The 15,975-nt window shown below is 40.7% G+C and overlaps 1 protein-coding gene across 1 annotated transcript in view; it reads right to left on the minus strand.

Annotated features, from left to right (window-relative positions):
• Positions 1–3,811, minus strand: part of LOC150086841 (uncharacterized) — a 57,465-nt gene extending 53,654 nt beyond the window's left edge. Inside the window, exon 1 of the mRNA XM_090371615.1 lies at positions 3,714–3,811. Coding sequence (XP_090227741.1) covers positions 3,714–3,810 — 97 coding nt within the window. The 5' untranslated portion in view covers position 3,811. The remainder of the gene's footprint in view (positions 1–3,713) is intronic.
• Positions 3,812–15,975: the final 12,164 nt, after the last annotated feature.

The following is a 15,975-nucleotide window of genomic DNA, read 5'->3' on the forward strand; positions in this document are numbered from 1 at the left end:
TTTACCAAGAAAGACATCAGTTCTGCAAATTGCAGCATCTGGAGAATAGGCACCTGCAAGGTGATCTGATTGAGGTGTATAAAGTCTTGAATGGTTTGAGCAAGCTCATTGATGATGGCATTCTTCCTCTTGCTCAGATTACACATAAGGGATTACACATTACGCATAAATTCAAATTGAGGAAAGACAGCTGCAGAATAGATGTGGAAGTTGATAGCTTAAATAAATTCAAGGAAGAACTAGACAAATATTTGGAGGAAATGGGAAGTGTTTTTTTTTTTTTTTTTTTTTTTGACTGATGCTTTATAAGCTTGCTTTCTTGCATCATATGCCGCTATTAATGCTAATAAGCCAATATCACGTGTGGAGCGACACTGATGGAATCTATACTAGCAATCATTGATCAAATTGGTTTCAAGGTAGTTTAGTATTGGCAGTTAAATGGTTTTTCCATTAGTTTAGAAAGAGTAGAAATAAGTTCAACGGGACAATAATTGGATGAGAGGGGTTTGTCATCCTTTTTCAGAAATGGCTGGATATGAGCAAATTTCAAAGCACAAGGAAAAACACCAATGAAATAAGGAAGTGTAAAAAGGCAACACAGAACAGGGCAAGTTCAGGAGCACAAGTGGAGAAACACCATCAGAACCTGGAGCTTTTTTGGTATCAAGATTGTTCAAAATTCTTCTGATATCCTTCAGATGGAAAACCACAGGTGGCACTGAGTGGACAGTACTGGGAATGGTAGGAGGTGCTTTACCAAGATCATCGATACGAGAGTTAGAGGAAAAGTAGAATGCTAGTAAGTCAGCTTTATTCATTAGCTGAGGTGGCAATAGAACCATCAGGTTTTAACAGAGGTGGTAGTACAGATAGGAAAAGTTGCAGCCAATAGCTCTGGCAAGAGACCAGAATGCTCAACTACCATCTGGAAAAGAAGCAAGTTTTCTCCTCTTAGCCTGTTCAAAAAACTAGCTTTGTAATTATTAATAACTGCTTTAAAATTGTTGCAAGCTTTGGTGAAGGCAGAAAATTAACCTGCAATCTGGATGCAAGTCAATTGCAATATGCAATACTTTTACCTTGAAGAGCCTTAGCACATTTATTAGAAAACCAAGGTTTGGATACAGGATGAAATTTTAAGATTGAGTGCTTACGTTAGTTTGCATCTGGGTAGTCACCACCATTATACCAGGAGACTAGACTTACTGAAATTCAGTCCACTTGAATCAAGTTACCTGAAAATCAGTTCCATCAGTGTTTTGGCCTCCCAGGTGGCAAGCCCTAGCTGTCATACCAGAGATAATGTCTGTGACTGGTCTCAAGGACCAAGTATAGCTCCAACAACAAACCTTGAGGGATCTGCTTATATAACCCCACGGGCTCACATCTGGTGAGTATGGGCTTGGCACACCCAGGGTTTTTTTGGCTGGTGCAGCATAATCCTCAGGCTTCCTTGCACCATACAGCTAATAATAATAATAATATCATCCCTGCTCCACTGTTATAAATTTGCTTCTTCTGCCTCCTTTCCTTCAGAGCCACCTCAGGTTCTTGCTTATTCCAATAAGCTCTGGCATGTATAGCAACCTCCCATGTGGGACCACAACAATTTGCTAAAATCTAAGCATATAATATAGAATATAGGATATGGAGAAATATAAGTTGTGTTATATTGGTGGGCATGTTTAGTTTGGCACTACCGGATCCTCTGATAACTGTGAATAATAGATGGTATAACGTGTAAATAATAAAATTATCACAAACCAGAATGCACCTGGTTTGTGATAATCCTCCACTCACCATTCTCTTTCCATAGTTTCAGCTGGATCTTTGTTAGTAATTCCATATCATGGCAAAATAATTCAAGCAGCACAACAGTGACCTTGCCTTACTTCACTGGTCTACACAGCCATAAAGTTTCAACAAACATTGAATCATTGGGATAAAGTCAAAAGAGCCATTATTTTTCATCAAGTTAAACAAGCTCCTCTGTGGACGAGGGTGAGGGGAACACAAATATAAGGTTGCAATGATCCATGTACTCTCAAAACCACAGGTTTGAAATGTTATTCACTGAATTCAGGAAGCCACATGAATAACCTGCAAGCTCATTTGGCCTTTACATTTCTTAAACAATGAAACAAAGAACAAGAAGAGTAGAAGTTCTCATCTAAATGAGAATCTGAACTAAACTATTATCTTGTTATTATAATTTTTGTTATTCCTCTAAATCTGTACCCTTGTTAACATTTATAGCTGCCCAATTCCCAAGAGCAGTTGCTTTCAAACACAATGCAGTATTCTTCATCCCATTAACATGTGCTTGTGTGATAACCATGCTCTTTAATAATTATGTAAGATGGATAATCTCTTACATGCCGGGGGAAGGTGGAGCTGCTTCTCCTTTCGGTTGGTTGTTTTGGTGCACTGACAACTTTGTTCACAGTACACCAATGAATATGATCTTTATCATGTATTATGTCTCTATAAGTGTGTGTTCACAAGCTCAATTTGCATGTTGTGTAAGCTGAAAAACCTAATAAAATTCATGGTGAAAAGCAGTACTCCCTCCATATTTATTCTCCTGTAGTGGCAATCAATGTATGCATGTGCCAGAGTTTCTCCAGATATATAAATATAACCTACTGGCAGGATTATGAAAACTTATGAGCTTAGGCTTATTTTTAACTCTTTCAACAAAGTTTTTGAATTTTTAGTATAGAAATCCATCAGAGTATACCTTCGTGGTATATGCATGTATAAATAATGAAATACAATGCTTCAACCTTCAGAGGCATCATGCTTTAAGCCTGGTTGCAATGGGCCTATAAACTTGTTTTACAGCTACAGTTTTAAAATGCAAGGTGTTGGGGAGGGGCTATTGAATTGATCCTATGACAATACCCACCAAAAACAAAAGGCATCTCTCATGCATAGTGACATATGCAAAAAATATTCTTAGACTAGTATTAGTACTGGAACAATGATGTAAGGAAGCAAAATTATATGGCATCAGCCATTAAAAAAAAAATAATAAATAAACCTAACCTTCAAATTATAAAGCTTAAATCTCCAATCTGTTAGATAAAAAAAAAAAGGCATTTATTGTCAAAAATATTATCATAGAATATTGCTATGAATCTTTTTATTTTAAGCCATAACCGGGCTGTAAACTCTATAAGAGTACGTACATATACAAGAAATATGATAAGATCCCAAATCAAAGCTACCATTATACTGCTGTAGGCCGAAATAATGAGCACTTATTCTCGAACTACTGTGTTTAAGACAAATAAATAAGTAAATCAAAATAATACGAATAAAGAAAGATAAAATAACACCACAATGATTAAAATAACTGAGAAAATGATGTTCACACTGAAAATATTTTGTCTTCTAACTACCCTTATCATTATTCCCCAGTAATTTACGAAGTACATGCCCATCTTACTTTACAGTAAGGATACTTAAGCTAATCGAAGATCAAACTTAAAGAACACAAAATAATAAATGCAATGGCCAAAAGAATTATTCAATATACGCAGAATTCTATAGATGAATGGAAATCATTTGATTTCTTGAATTATTCCTTAAGCCTAATCAAATTTATATCGTAAGTCATTTCCTGTGAAATATATTTTGAGAACTTTTGCTAATAAGACAATCAAGAATCAATAATAAAAATCCTGATTTCAACTGCAATCACTCACCGATTACGGGAAGACTACATAGAGAAACAAATGAAAATATGGCAAGATTTAATACGGGATGCCAAAGACGACATTCCCTCCTCCTCCTCATCAACATGTCTGCCATATTCAAGTGTATCCCGAAAGGGTGAGAGAAACAAGGGCAGTGCCGGCTATTCTACTGACAACAATATCCGAAACCCAACTGGTCATCGGCTAAAGAGTTAAAAGGTAACTTTTCAAAAACGGGCTTTATAAAACAAGTTACAATGGACAAATGCAATTATGCATAACTTGCACTTGCACAGTCATGCAGATAATATAACGTTGAAATGAAAGAGAAACTCAACGTAAAGAATGATTTATTATCCTCCACTCATTACCACTGCCTTGGTAAATTCAGTTGTAGAAACATTCGTGTTTTATTTTCTAAGTTAATATATAGTACAATTAACGGAAAGATACTTAATCATTCCTTACATATGGCTAAAATTAATATCAATATTGGCAATATTGGCATGGAATGACATGTAATTGCTTCCTATGCAAGGAAGCAATTACATGTCATTCCATGGTACAGTTGCGTCAGGGCCCTAAGCTCATGGAGGCCCAAAAGCAAAAGAAACAAAATTGTATGGCAGTCTAAAAACATTGTACCAGCGCATAATGGCTTGCTTCCTTGCAGTGGCATGAGGGTTTATGAATATATTTAATTTTTACATTAAAGCTTCTCTACATAGACAGGGGTTAGAATTTGAGAATACGCATTGCTGTTTTAGAATAAGCACTGAGGCAACCAAGGCAGTCTGATGTCAGTAATTATGACTATTAATGCATGTATCTGTGGTCGATTTATCTGTTTTTAAGGCTATAAATGAACGTATGTGCCATCGCACTAGTTCCAGAACTGTTATGACGTTTGATGTTCGCAACAGCAATAAGTAAACACATGGAGTAACTTGTGGTAAGCTTGGTACTTTCCAAAAATAACTTATGTAGCAGTCACGTGTTCCCAATTCGCATGCGCATTATGCAGTTACATGTATCAAAATCACACATGCAACTATAGGTGTGTTAAGAAATCAAGTGTGTCCAGGTCTGGGAAGCCATTTTTACCTCTAGTTTTTGATGAATGAAAAACATGAATTTCTGAGTGTGAGAGAGAGAGAGAAAAAAAGCGACATCTTGCTTAATAGGGACTAACTGGACCATGGTATTATTAGCATTAGCATTAGTTGAAGCATATGATGCAAGAAAGCCAGCTTATATCAGGAAAAAAAAAAAAAAAAAAAAAAACCTTCCCATTTCACCCATCAAATCACTCCAAATGTTTGTCCAGTTCAGCTGTAAATTTATTTAAGCTATAAACTTCCACAACAGCAAATGGCAGTCTGTTCCAGCAATCAACTACCAGCTGTCTAAAGGTAAACTTCCGCACATCTATTCTACAACTGTCCTTCCTCAATTTGAACCTATATCCCCTCAGATACTTAATCTGAGCAGGCGGAAGTATCCCTTCAGCATCGAGCCTGCTCAAACCATTCAAGGCCTTATACACTTCAATCAGATCACCTCGCAGGTGCCTAGTCTCAAAATGTTGAAACTTGCAGAACTTAAGCCGTTCTTCATAAGGGCACCCCTTTGTTCCTCTCACCAATCTTGTTGCCCTTCTCTGTACTCGTTCTAGCAACTCTATATCCTTCCTAAAATGGTGCCTCCGTACGCAGTACTCAAGGTGTGGCCCAATCATTGCCTTATAAAAGGGATAATCTCCCCCTTGTCTCTACTAGCAAAATTGCTATATATCATTGACAAAACTCTATGCTCTGGCAGCCTGTCTGCACTGATCAAAGAACTTAATATGTGGTTGTACAATTACCCCAAGGTCTTTTTCATTTTCCACCTCCCTGAGTGTAGTACCACATTGATACGTTTCTCTTGGGTCACTGATATCCATATGCAGCACTTTGTATTTGTCAATGTTAAACTTCAGTTGCCACTTCTCAGCCCACCAACCTAATTTTAGGATCCTTTTGCAATAGCATACTGTCATTAACAACCCTGCCAACCTTTGTATCTTCTGCAAACTTGGACATTAAGCCTGACATACCTTCATCGATATCATATCGAAGTCGAAAGTGAAAAAGACCTGTGGATAATTATGCAGTCAACTATGAAGTTCTCTGGCAGTGCAAATGGGCTGCCAGGGCAGGTCATGGAGTCTTGTCAATGATATATAGGTTTTTTGCTAGCAGGGACAGGGAGATGATTATCTCGTTATACAAGGGAATGGTCAGGCCACACCTAGAGTACTGTGTACAGGTCTGGAAGCCTCATTCTAGGAAGGATGTAGAGTTGCTAGAACGAGTACAAAGAAGGGCAACAAGATTGGTGAGGGAAACTGAAGGGTGTTCTTACCAAGAAAGGCTTAAGTTCTGCAAATTGCAGCGCCTGGAGAGTAGGCACCTACAAGGTGATCTGATTGAGGCGTACAAGGCCTTGAATGGGTTGAGCAAGCTGAATGCTGATGGGATTCTTCTTCTTACTCAGATTAAGAACCTGATGGGCCAGGGTTTCAAATTGAGGAAAGACAGTCGTAGAATAGACGTACGGAAATTTGCCTTTAGCCAGCAGGTAGTTGATTGGTGGAACAGACTTTCATCTTTTGTTGTGGAAGTTAACCTAAATAAATTTAAGGCTGAGCTGGACAGGCATTTGGAACGAATGGCGGAGTGAAATGGGAGAGGTTTGTTTTTTTTTTTTTGGCGATGCTACATAAGCTTGCTTTCTTGCATTGTATGTCTCTGCTAATGCTAATAGTAAAGGTGATAAAAATTCTTTTATACGTAGGCGGCACAGTTGGTTTATCATCGTCCTCTCCACACTGGGTGGAAAAAGAATCAGGTGGTTAGAAATTCGTCACTAGCCCGAGGAATTTTTATGAGCCGTTTCCATAACGAGGCTGTTAGTTGGTCACCAGCGAGGGTAACATAATTTTCTCATGCCAGTATACATTAAATCGACCACAGAAGACCCGTAATTTACAGATATTATATATGGCACAAACTCTAACTCGCTGATGCACCTAAAACTCTACAACAACCAACCAACCTAACGGCTTCAGGAGTTCTTAACTTCATTATAATTCTTTTATTGTATCTGATAGACCTACCTCCGCACACGGTTAGCACATTAATTATGACACCATGTGGAAAAGCTTGGGTTCGAATCTTGTCTCGGTGGAAACTGTTATCAGATTTTGGTTTTTTTTTTTTTTTTATTGCAACGTAATCCTCTTAGTCGGTTTCGGGCGATTGATATGAAAGGTTTTTCTCCCGGAAATTCACATTTCTGGTCAAGAAAATCGACCAAAAAAGACTTGCAATATTCAGATGCAGTACACTGAGTGTATGAACTTTTGGGTGGAGGAATCCTAAGGTAAAAAATAATTTCTAAATGTACTCTCTAAATACGTAGGTCAGAACTGCCCTTGGGTGCCTTGGTGTGAATTCTAAATAACTTATGAACTTCTTTTTATGAAGGATGAAAAACTCATCTTTCCGGGTTTGGATTAAGATTCTCTGTAATGCTTTCCTTCTAGACAGAAATACTCACTGAACAGTAGCCTTTCGAACAGTGCTAGCCGTGAAGACGTATAATATATGTAATCCGTCACCAGTATTTGTGTGAAACATTTCTAACCAGGCCTCCATAGCTGAGTGGTCAAACTATTTATTGGGGTCACCTAGAATGTTAGTTCAACTACCCATATGTATTGTGTCTGTAAATTGGGGATTCTCTGGTCGATTTGCCTGTTTTTATGGACAAAAAAACCCAAGTTTCTGGGGAGGGGGACCTTGCTATCTACGCTTGAAACCGACTTACTCAACCACGGATGAAAAAAGCCAATTGAAGTTCCCTATGTCATCGACGGTATTCGAATCCGAGCCTTTTCAACCCAGAGTGGGGAGAACGGTGACGATACCACTGTGCTACACGTGCAGACTTGCTGAGTGGTGAGGAGGGAGAGAGCAGTAGCACGTGCTCCCTCCTGACCACTCAGCAGCCAAAGAGCAGTAGTACAAGCTCTTTGAGTAGACTGGGTTTCAAGCCCCTGACTGCTAAATACAGTCGACCTGCCAATCCGCACAGGATCAACTTGGCAAATTATGGTCCATTTCCCTCATCATGAATTATTGAGGATGCTTCCATCTTGCAGTTTATTATTATTATTATTAGCTATATGCTGCACCAGCCAAAAAAAAAAAAAAAAAAAATCTGAATTATCCTGTGAGAGAGAGAGAGAGATGACTGCAGTTTACCTTTTACTATTTATTGGTAGTATTTTAAGTATTTATTTTAAGTATTCTTTTAGTATTTTAAGATATGTTTTCTTTTAAAAATAACGTTTTAAATCCACACTGTTAGAATTCTCCGTGAACTTCAAATTTTCCTTAGTCTACCTGTGTATGTATGTCATTTAAAATTTAAATGACATACATACATACACTTTTTACATACATTTAAAGCCAGGTCATTTAAAATTCTTATCACTTAGTATTCACATTATAAGTGACCTCGATGCTTGTTTTTAAATGATGAAAATGTTGAAGCTATTCAAGATGAACAGGTGGAAGGAGCTAACAGGATATTGTTATTTTTGTCGAGCATACACTGCTCGACAAAATTAACAGAACACATAGAAAATGTGGTGTAACTCGTGCAGCCTGCGATGAAGCGGGACAAAATTTGGTGTGGTGGTGTACCGTAAAATAAAGGTGAAATGAGGAGACTGCGAGAAACTTCGGACGTGCATAAGGGACATTTATAGGGGTTGAATAAGAATTACCGAAAAGGTCACATTACAGAAGTCGATACAAGATGCTCAAAAATACGGTCACATAACATCGGTACGGCATATTATCCCCTCCATGGCTAAACAGCCTGACAGTAGTGAACTGTGCTCAATATAAAGGTGTCTATGATTCTGTGGCAACACATTCCATTCTTCCACTAGCGCAGAACTTAGTAAAACAATTGACTGAAGAGTTGACTGTCAGTGTGCAATGCGACGCTCGATGGGGTCCACATACAGTGCTGCCACTTTATTAGGTACACCTATATAGCAGCGTGTTGAGCCTCGTTTAGCTTTCAAAACAGCCTGAATTCATCTAGGCATGGATTGAACAAGATGCTGAAAACGTTGTGCAGGAATAGAGTACCATACAGACATGAGTGTGTCACGCAGTTCCTTGCGATTCAATGGAGGTTTAGGCCTGCAATAAACAGCCCTTTCCAGCTCATCCCAAAGATGTTCAATCGCATTGAGATCGAGGGACTGAGCGGTGCACTGCAGCAAAGAAAAGTCATTGTCATGTTCCTGAAACTGTTCCATTGTGATTCGGGCTTTGTGAACCGGCGCATTATCCTGCTGGTAGTAACCATCTGACTGAGGATAAACTGTCAACATGAACGGATGCATTTGGTCAGCAACGATCTTTAGATACGATGTGGCATTCAGACACGAATCTATGGGTATCAATGGACCCAACGTGTGCCAAGAAAACATTCCCCACCATAACACTGCTCCCACCACCTTGCACAGTAGTCGTCAGACATGACAGGTCCATGGATTCATGTTGTTTTCGCCAAATTCTGAGCCTTCCATCAACATGATGCACCAGGAACTTCGACTGTCAGACCAAGCAACTGTTTTCCAATCCTCGATAGTCCACTGCTGGTGTTGCTGTGCCGACAGGAGGCGTTCTCTCTTGTTCTTCATTGATAACAAAGATACACGATGTGGCCGTCGGCTGTTGTAGCCCATTCGCGGAAAAGTGCGACTAGTGGTCCGTTGCGATATTTTGTTCTGCGCACCAATGTGGTATTCTGAAGTGATGTGCGACATTGCGGGCCGTCTGTTTGCTTGCACAATTCTAGCCATCCTCCTCTGACCTCTCTCATGAACAAGCGATTTTCTTCCACCGGAGTGCCGTTGAGAGGATGTTTTCTGTTCGTTGCGCCATTCTCGATACACCCTTGAAACTGTGGTGTGTGAAAAGTTCGGGAGAACTGCCGTTTCAGAGATGCTTTGTCCAGCATGTCTTGCAACTAGTACCATGCCACGTTCGAAGTCCGTTAGATCACTCCTCTTCCCCATTCTTGCTACGGTTCGTACGCTTAACTGATATTAGAAAGGTTGTTCTGCTGCATTTATATCCAAAACTGTGGCCATGTGACTTGCAACGTTGTGGGACAAACCATTTGTGTGCACAGCAGGGGTGTACCTAATAAAGTGGCAGCAAAGTGTACGTTCGATCGGATTTAAGTCTGATCATTATGCTGGCCATGGCAATCGTTTGGATATCTTCAGTTTCAAGATTTCAGTTGGCTCCTCCACTCAAACAAGGATGCTTTACAGTTGACGCACTCCAGAATATCCTTACAACTACCGCAAACTCCAATAGAAAATATTTCCTGATTATTGCCTAGACTTTGCTGGGGCGTCCTCAGTCTACTAAGAAGCTACCTCACAGGCAGAGAAATAATTGTCAATGCACTATATTGCAGAGTCAAATGCCAGGTTTACAGGGGTTATCCCCCAGGGCTCGGTGCTGGGGCCGCTCCTTTGGAATGTTGTTTTTTTTTGTAGAGTAGCATTAGCATTAGCATTAGTAGAGGCATTTGATGCAAGAAAGCAAGCTTATGCAGCATCAGCCAAAAAAAAACCCACTTCCACTTCACCCCTCTGTTCGTTCAAAATACCTGTCCAGCTGAGCCTTAAACTTATTTAGGCTATCAACCTCCACCACAAGGGATGGCAGTCTGTTCCACCAACCAACCACCCGCTGGCTAAAGGCAAATTTCCGCACGTCTATCCTACATCTGTCTTTCCTCAATTTGAATTTATGCCCTCTCAGGCGATTTTTCTGAGCTAGAGGAAGAATCCCATCAGCATTGAGCATGCTTAAACCATTCACCTCTTTATACACCTCTATCAGATCACCTCGCTGGTGCCTAGTCTCCAGACACTGTAATTTGCAAAACTTAAGCCTTTCTTCGTAAGAGCACCCCTTTGTTCCATTCACTAATCTTGTTGCCCTTCTCTGTACTCGTTCCAGCAGCTCTACATCCTTCTTGAAATGAGGCCTCCAGACCTGTATACAGTACTCTAGGTGTGGCCTGACCATTGCCTTATACAATGGAATAATCACCTCCTTATCCCTGCTGGAAAAATTCCTGTATATCATTGACAATACTCCATGAGCTACTCTTGCAGCCCGTCTGCACTGCTCAGAGAACTTCATATCTGCCTGCACAACCACCCCCAAGTCCCTTTCATTCTCTACCACTGTCAGTGTAGTACCACAGAGTTGATACGTTGCTCTGGGGTTGCTGTTTCCCATGTGTAGTACTTTACATTTGTCAATGTTAAACTTCATTTGCCACCTCTCAGCCCATCTGCTCAACCTTTCCAGATCCTGTTGCAGCAGCATAGTGTCAGTAGTGTCCTTGACAACCCTGCCAACCTTTGTATCATCTGCAAACTTGGACATTAAGCTTGATATACCATCATCAATATCATTTATAAATACAGAAAACAATAATGGACCCAACACTGAGCCCTGAGGGACTCCACTAATAACATTAGTCCACGATGAGCAGTGTCCATTGATTACCACTCTCTGTCTTCTCCCCCTCAACCACCCCTTTATCCATAGCAGCAATTTGCCTCCAATGTCACACTGCTCCAATTTGTGTAGCAGTCTTCCATGTGCAACAGTATCAAAAGCCTTTCTAAGATCCAAGTATATAATATCAAAGTTATTCCCTGCATCCAGTTCTTTTGTGACTGCATCATAGTATCCAATCAAGTTGGTCAGGCAAGACTTCCCCTTAACAAAACCATGCTGTGTCTGAGCTATAACTGAAGTCTTGTCTAAATGATCCTGCAGTGCTTCTTTAACCAGTGCCTCCATTAATTTTCCTGGAACAGAAGTTAAGCTCACAGGCTTGTACTTGATGACTTCCTCAACATTAACCTGAATGAAGTTATCTCCCAGGCCTATGCAGATGATCTGATCCTGGCCGTATCTGCAGACTGCAGAGTGCAGCTAGAAAATTCTGCAAATCAAGTTCTCTTGATATTACAAAACTGGACAAGGGATCATAATCTTCAAATCTCTTTAATGAAGACTAATTCCATCTTACTGAAAGGGTCTCTCAGGGGACGTCCACAAATCGAGATAAACGAGACCACAATATGTTTCACTACTGAACTGAAATATCTTGGAATAATCCTGGACTCAGGACTTATATTCCTCCCACATTTGAAACACTTGCAGACAAAGTTAAGGAACTACACTGCCTTGGTTGCCAGAGTTACGCGTAGGGATTGGGGCCTGAACCGCCGCACTCTCTCGCTCTTCTACAAAGCAGTATTTCTACTGGCGATTACATATGCTGCAGGGATATGGTATCCGAGAGAAAAAATAGCAGTAAACAGAAAGAAGCTCGAAACCATTCAAAGATTTATCCTCCTCACCATTACCAGGGCCTGCCCCACTGTCAGCACCAATGCCATTTAGGTGTTGGCAGGTGCCCTTCCTTTGGACCTGGAGGTGATACGTTGCGGGCTCCTCTACCAACTATCAAAAGGCACATCGGTGACGTTCATGGACCACACCATTGATCCCACTAATAACTTGATTGCTGAAAAGAAGCGCCTTAGCCTCCATTTACAGCAGATATGGCAAGATAGATGGGCTAACTCTACTAAAGGAGATATCACTAGGAAATTTATTCCACATATCAAGAAGGTGTATCCCAAGTCTCCTTCATGGTTCTCTCCCGGCCTGTACACAACTTTCATGCTAACAGGTCACGGATCCATCACAGCCAAACTCTCAAATCTTGGAATTATTGATAATCCTCTCTGCCATTGTGGAGAGCTGGTCTCACCTAATGTATGACTGCCCTTTGTATGAGGACCTTCGCTGCATTCTGATTACCAGAATTAACTTCAATCCAAAACTCCAGGAGCATTACTTGTTGGACAGCGACAGAGAGAGAGAGAGAGAGAGTACAAGGCCTTTTCGCAATACTGCTAGGAGCTCTTCACAAGAAGAAGATCCCTACCGCTGAAACGAATGCACACCTGATTAACTCGCCTTGCCCAAATTCAAGCTGGACTGTCAACGACTACCATCGTTAATGGGATGGGACCTCTGTTCCATGAACAACAACACTGTTTTGGACCTTCCTGATTTAGACTCTTTACAAATTGTGATATTATGCAGCTCTGCTGACCCAGTGACCAAATGGACAGAAGTCCTGAAACCGCCCCCCAAGTCAGACTGCAGTGAACATACATCTCTAAAGGCCGACCGGGCTAGCCGAGTGGGTAAAGTACCTGCCCGGCAACCCAAAGGTCGCGGGTTCGATTCTCGCCTCGGGCTTGGATCAAAGTACTGCAAAAACCTTGGGAGGTGCAATATGGCCACAGAAGCCGATGCGCCAACAACTACCAAATCAAATCACATCTCTAATTTTGACTTAACAAAAGGGACAAATCCGCAGTGAGATCCGTACTAGTTACACAGTCTAATGATAACCACACACTTGACGACCAGACCTGAAAGCTCCGAACTCGTGGTGACAAGTATACATCGGGCGGGACATATTACGTACAGTCCCAAGTGTGACAGCCTTGCCAGACTCTGAAAAAAAAAAGACAAAATGTGACGGGACCTTCGTCCCAGCTATGATGACACTCCAAAGCACAGCTCAGCTGCTGCCATTAAGCTTTCTTTGGTGGTGGAGAAAAAGCTTTCTTTTTCTCCACCACCCAGGCAGTGGGGTGGTTACCCCTAGTCGCCTGTCCCCTCGCCATCCCTCTTTTCCCTCTGGTGGGGCATGGGCCTGCTCCACTGATTTGGGAGTCTGGGATCAATGGTGTGGTCCACTGAGCTCTATGTGCGGTGGCGTTGTCGTGCACGGAAAAAAAAATAATAATAAATAAATAAAGATACGGACCAACCGCACACCTAAAAAGTTGCACATAGGGTTCAGTGTTCTGTTCTCGCTACCTCTGCGCAGTTACGGCACCTCTATCAAAAACATGACGTGGTGCATCTGTTGATCATTATTCAGCCCCACACGAAAACACCGCCTCCACAAGTACCTCTTTCTCTGGTGTAGAGGGCTTGGACCGCATTCCTCGTTGTCTTTGTCTGCGCTGTAGCACAGTGGTATCATCACCGTCCTCCCCACACCTGGTGCAAAAGGCCAGGGTTCGAATCCCGTCGATGACGCGAGGAACTTTAATGTGCTTTTTTCACTCCATGGCTGAGTTAGTGCCTTCTCAGGCATAGATAGCAAGATAGATTTTTTTCTCCCAGAAACCGGAGTTTTTTCGTCCAGCAAAACAAGCAAATCGACCACAGAACACACGCAATTTACAGACAAAATACATATATGGGTATACGTAATCAAGTACGAGTGGCCCTAATTTAATAATAATTCCTCGTTGTCTCCATATGAAATAGCGTCTAGAATCTGTTCGTAGGTTAAAATGGACATAAAAGAACCGAACTGTATCCCATTTGTCAGGGCTCCAAGTCATATGTTCATGGAACCAATTTCTACGAGCTCTACTGTGGTTTTTGGTTAGCAGTGATTTTTCAACCGGGGTGCCGCAACAACATTCCACGAGCAACCTAATTTGGGTTTAAGTTACTTGTTATATATATTTTTATTTTTTTTTTTATATTTCATTATAAAAAGGTGTACGGTATCTTTTTAATTTTGTGGTAATCTATAATTGATGTTTATTTAGTACCTCTATATAAAGAATAAAATTATTAAAGATATATAATTTGTATTATGAATGGTAATTTTGTTTATAGTTATATTATTGTAATAACTAATATTACTTTTTAATATTACACACACACAGAATCGGTTCTAACTGGCAGAAAATTGAGTAGGGGTGCCACAAAATAAAATAAATTACTTAGGGATGCCGTTATTAAAAAAGGTCGAAAACCACTGGGTTAATGGAATACAAACCATTGGCTTCCTTGCATAGAGTCCACTTGAATTGAGCCAGTCCAGATGGAAATGTTTCATATGTGACCGCAGCAACCTCAAAAAACAGTTGATGACAGGACTTCGTAGGGTTCCGTCTTGCTGTTAGAGCCAGATAGCGGTCTGTTCCGGTTGACATAGCCCTTGGACGACCTTGGCCAGCTCTTCTTGTAATGGTTCGTGTAATGTGCCACCATCGCCTGCTCGGCTTCTGATCGTCCAACTCAAAGAATCATCTATACCACGATGCCTTGCCATCCTGAACTAGAGATGTGGTTGTCCCACTGAGCAAGCTAAAAACGGGAATGAAGTGATATGGTTGCGACTCGTGTTTTTATAGGCATGAATAATTTGCATAATATACGGCTCTGTAAGCTCGATTTCTATTGGATGCTCAGAATTTGCATGCCAGCATGCTACTATATTAAATATTCCCCTTCGGCAATAAAATATTTACAAAATAAACAGAACAAAAAACATTTTGTTCTGTTTATTTTGTCGAGCAGTGTAATAATACGGCCACCAGCTCAGATATTCTCTCCTAAAAATCGACCTTTTAGGAGATAGTTGGTTGTTGTAGGGCTTTCGGCTCATCAGCAACTTGTTGATGATGAGCCGAAAACATATATACTGACAAACATATATACAGCGCAAACATATTGCGCTGTATATATGTTTGTCAATTGCGTCTGTTCTGTGGCCAATTTGCTGGTTACTGGACGAAAAACCCGGATTTCCGAAATTAAAAATCATGCTACCCTCTTCTGGACTGTCTAACTGAGCCACGTTGTGGGGGGTGGGGGGGAGAGCACAAAAATTCCCTGAGTCATTGACGGGGTTGGAGCTTGGGTCTCTTCCACTCGGTGTGGGGAGGATAGTGATTATGAGAAGTATACTACCCACGAGAGCCCTTTTAGGAGAGAAAAATTATAAAATCTTTACCAGAAATCAATCAATTCAGAAGTAGAAGTGAAAATGAGGGCCTCTAAATAGCTTCTATAATTAGGCCTATTTCATCCTTTATGAAAATGTTTTGTGTCTAAATAGCATGCAATCTATGAGAGTGGCTCAAACGAAAACAGCGAAAGGTAGAAAACCAATTATTTATTGAAACCTATGATAAGGATTCTCAATATTTTTTAATGGAATACGCGTTTTCTATCGCTCAACCACTACAGACTGGATTATCCGCCGT

Source organism: Mastigoproctus giganteus, chromosome 4 (assembly GCF_048544385.1).
Source record: "Mastigoproctus giganteus isolate SK-2022 chromosome 4, ASM4854438v1, whole genome shotgun sequence".
Taxonomy (NCBI): domain Eukaryota; kingdom Metazoa; phylum Arthropoda; class Arachnida; order Uropygi; family Thelyphonidae; genus Mastigoproctus; species Mastigoproctus giganteus.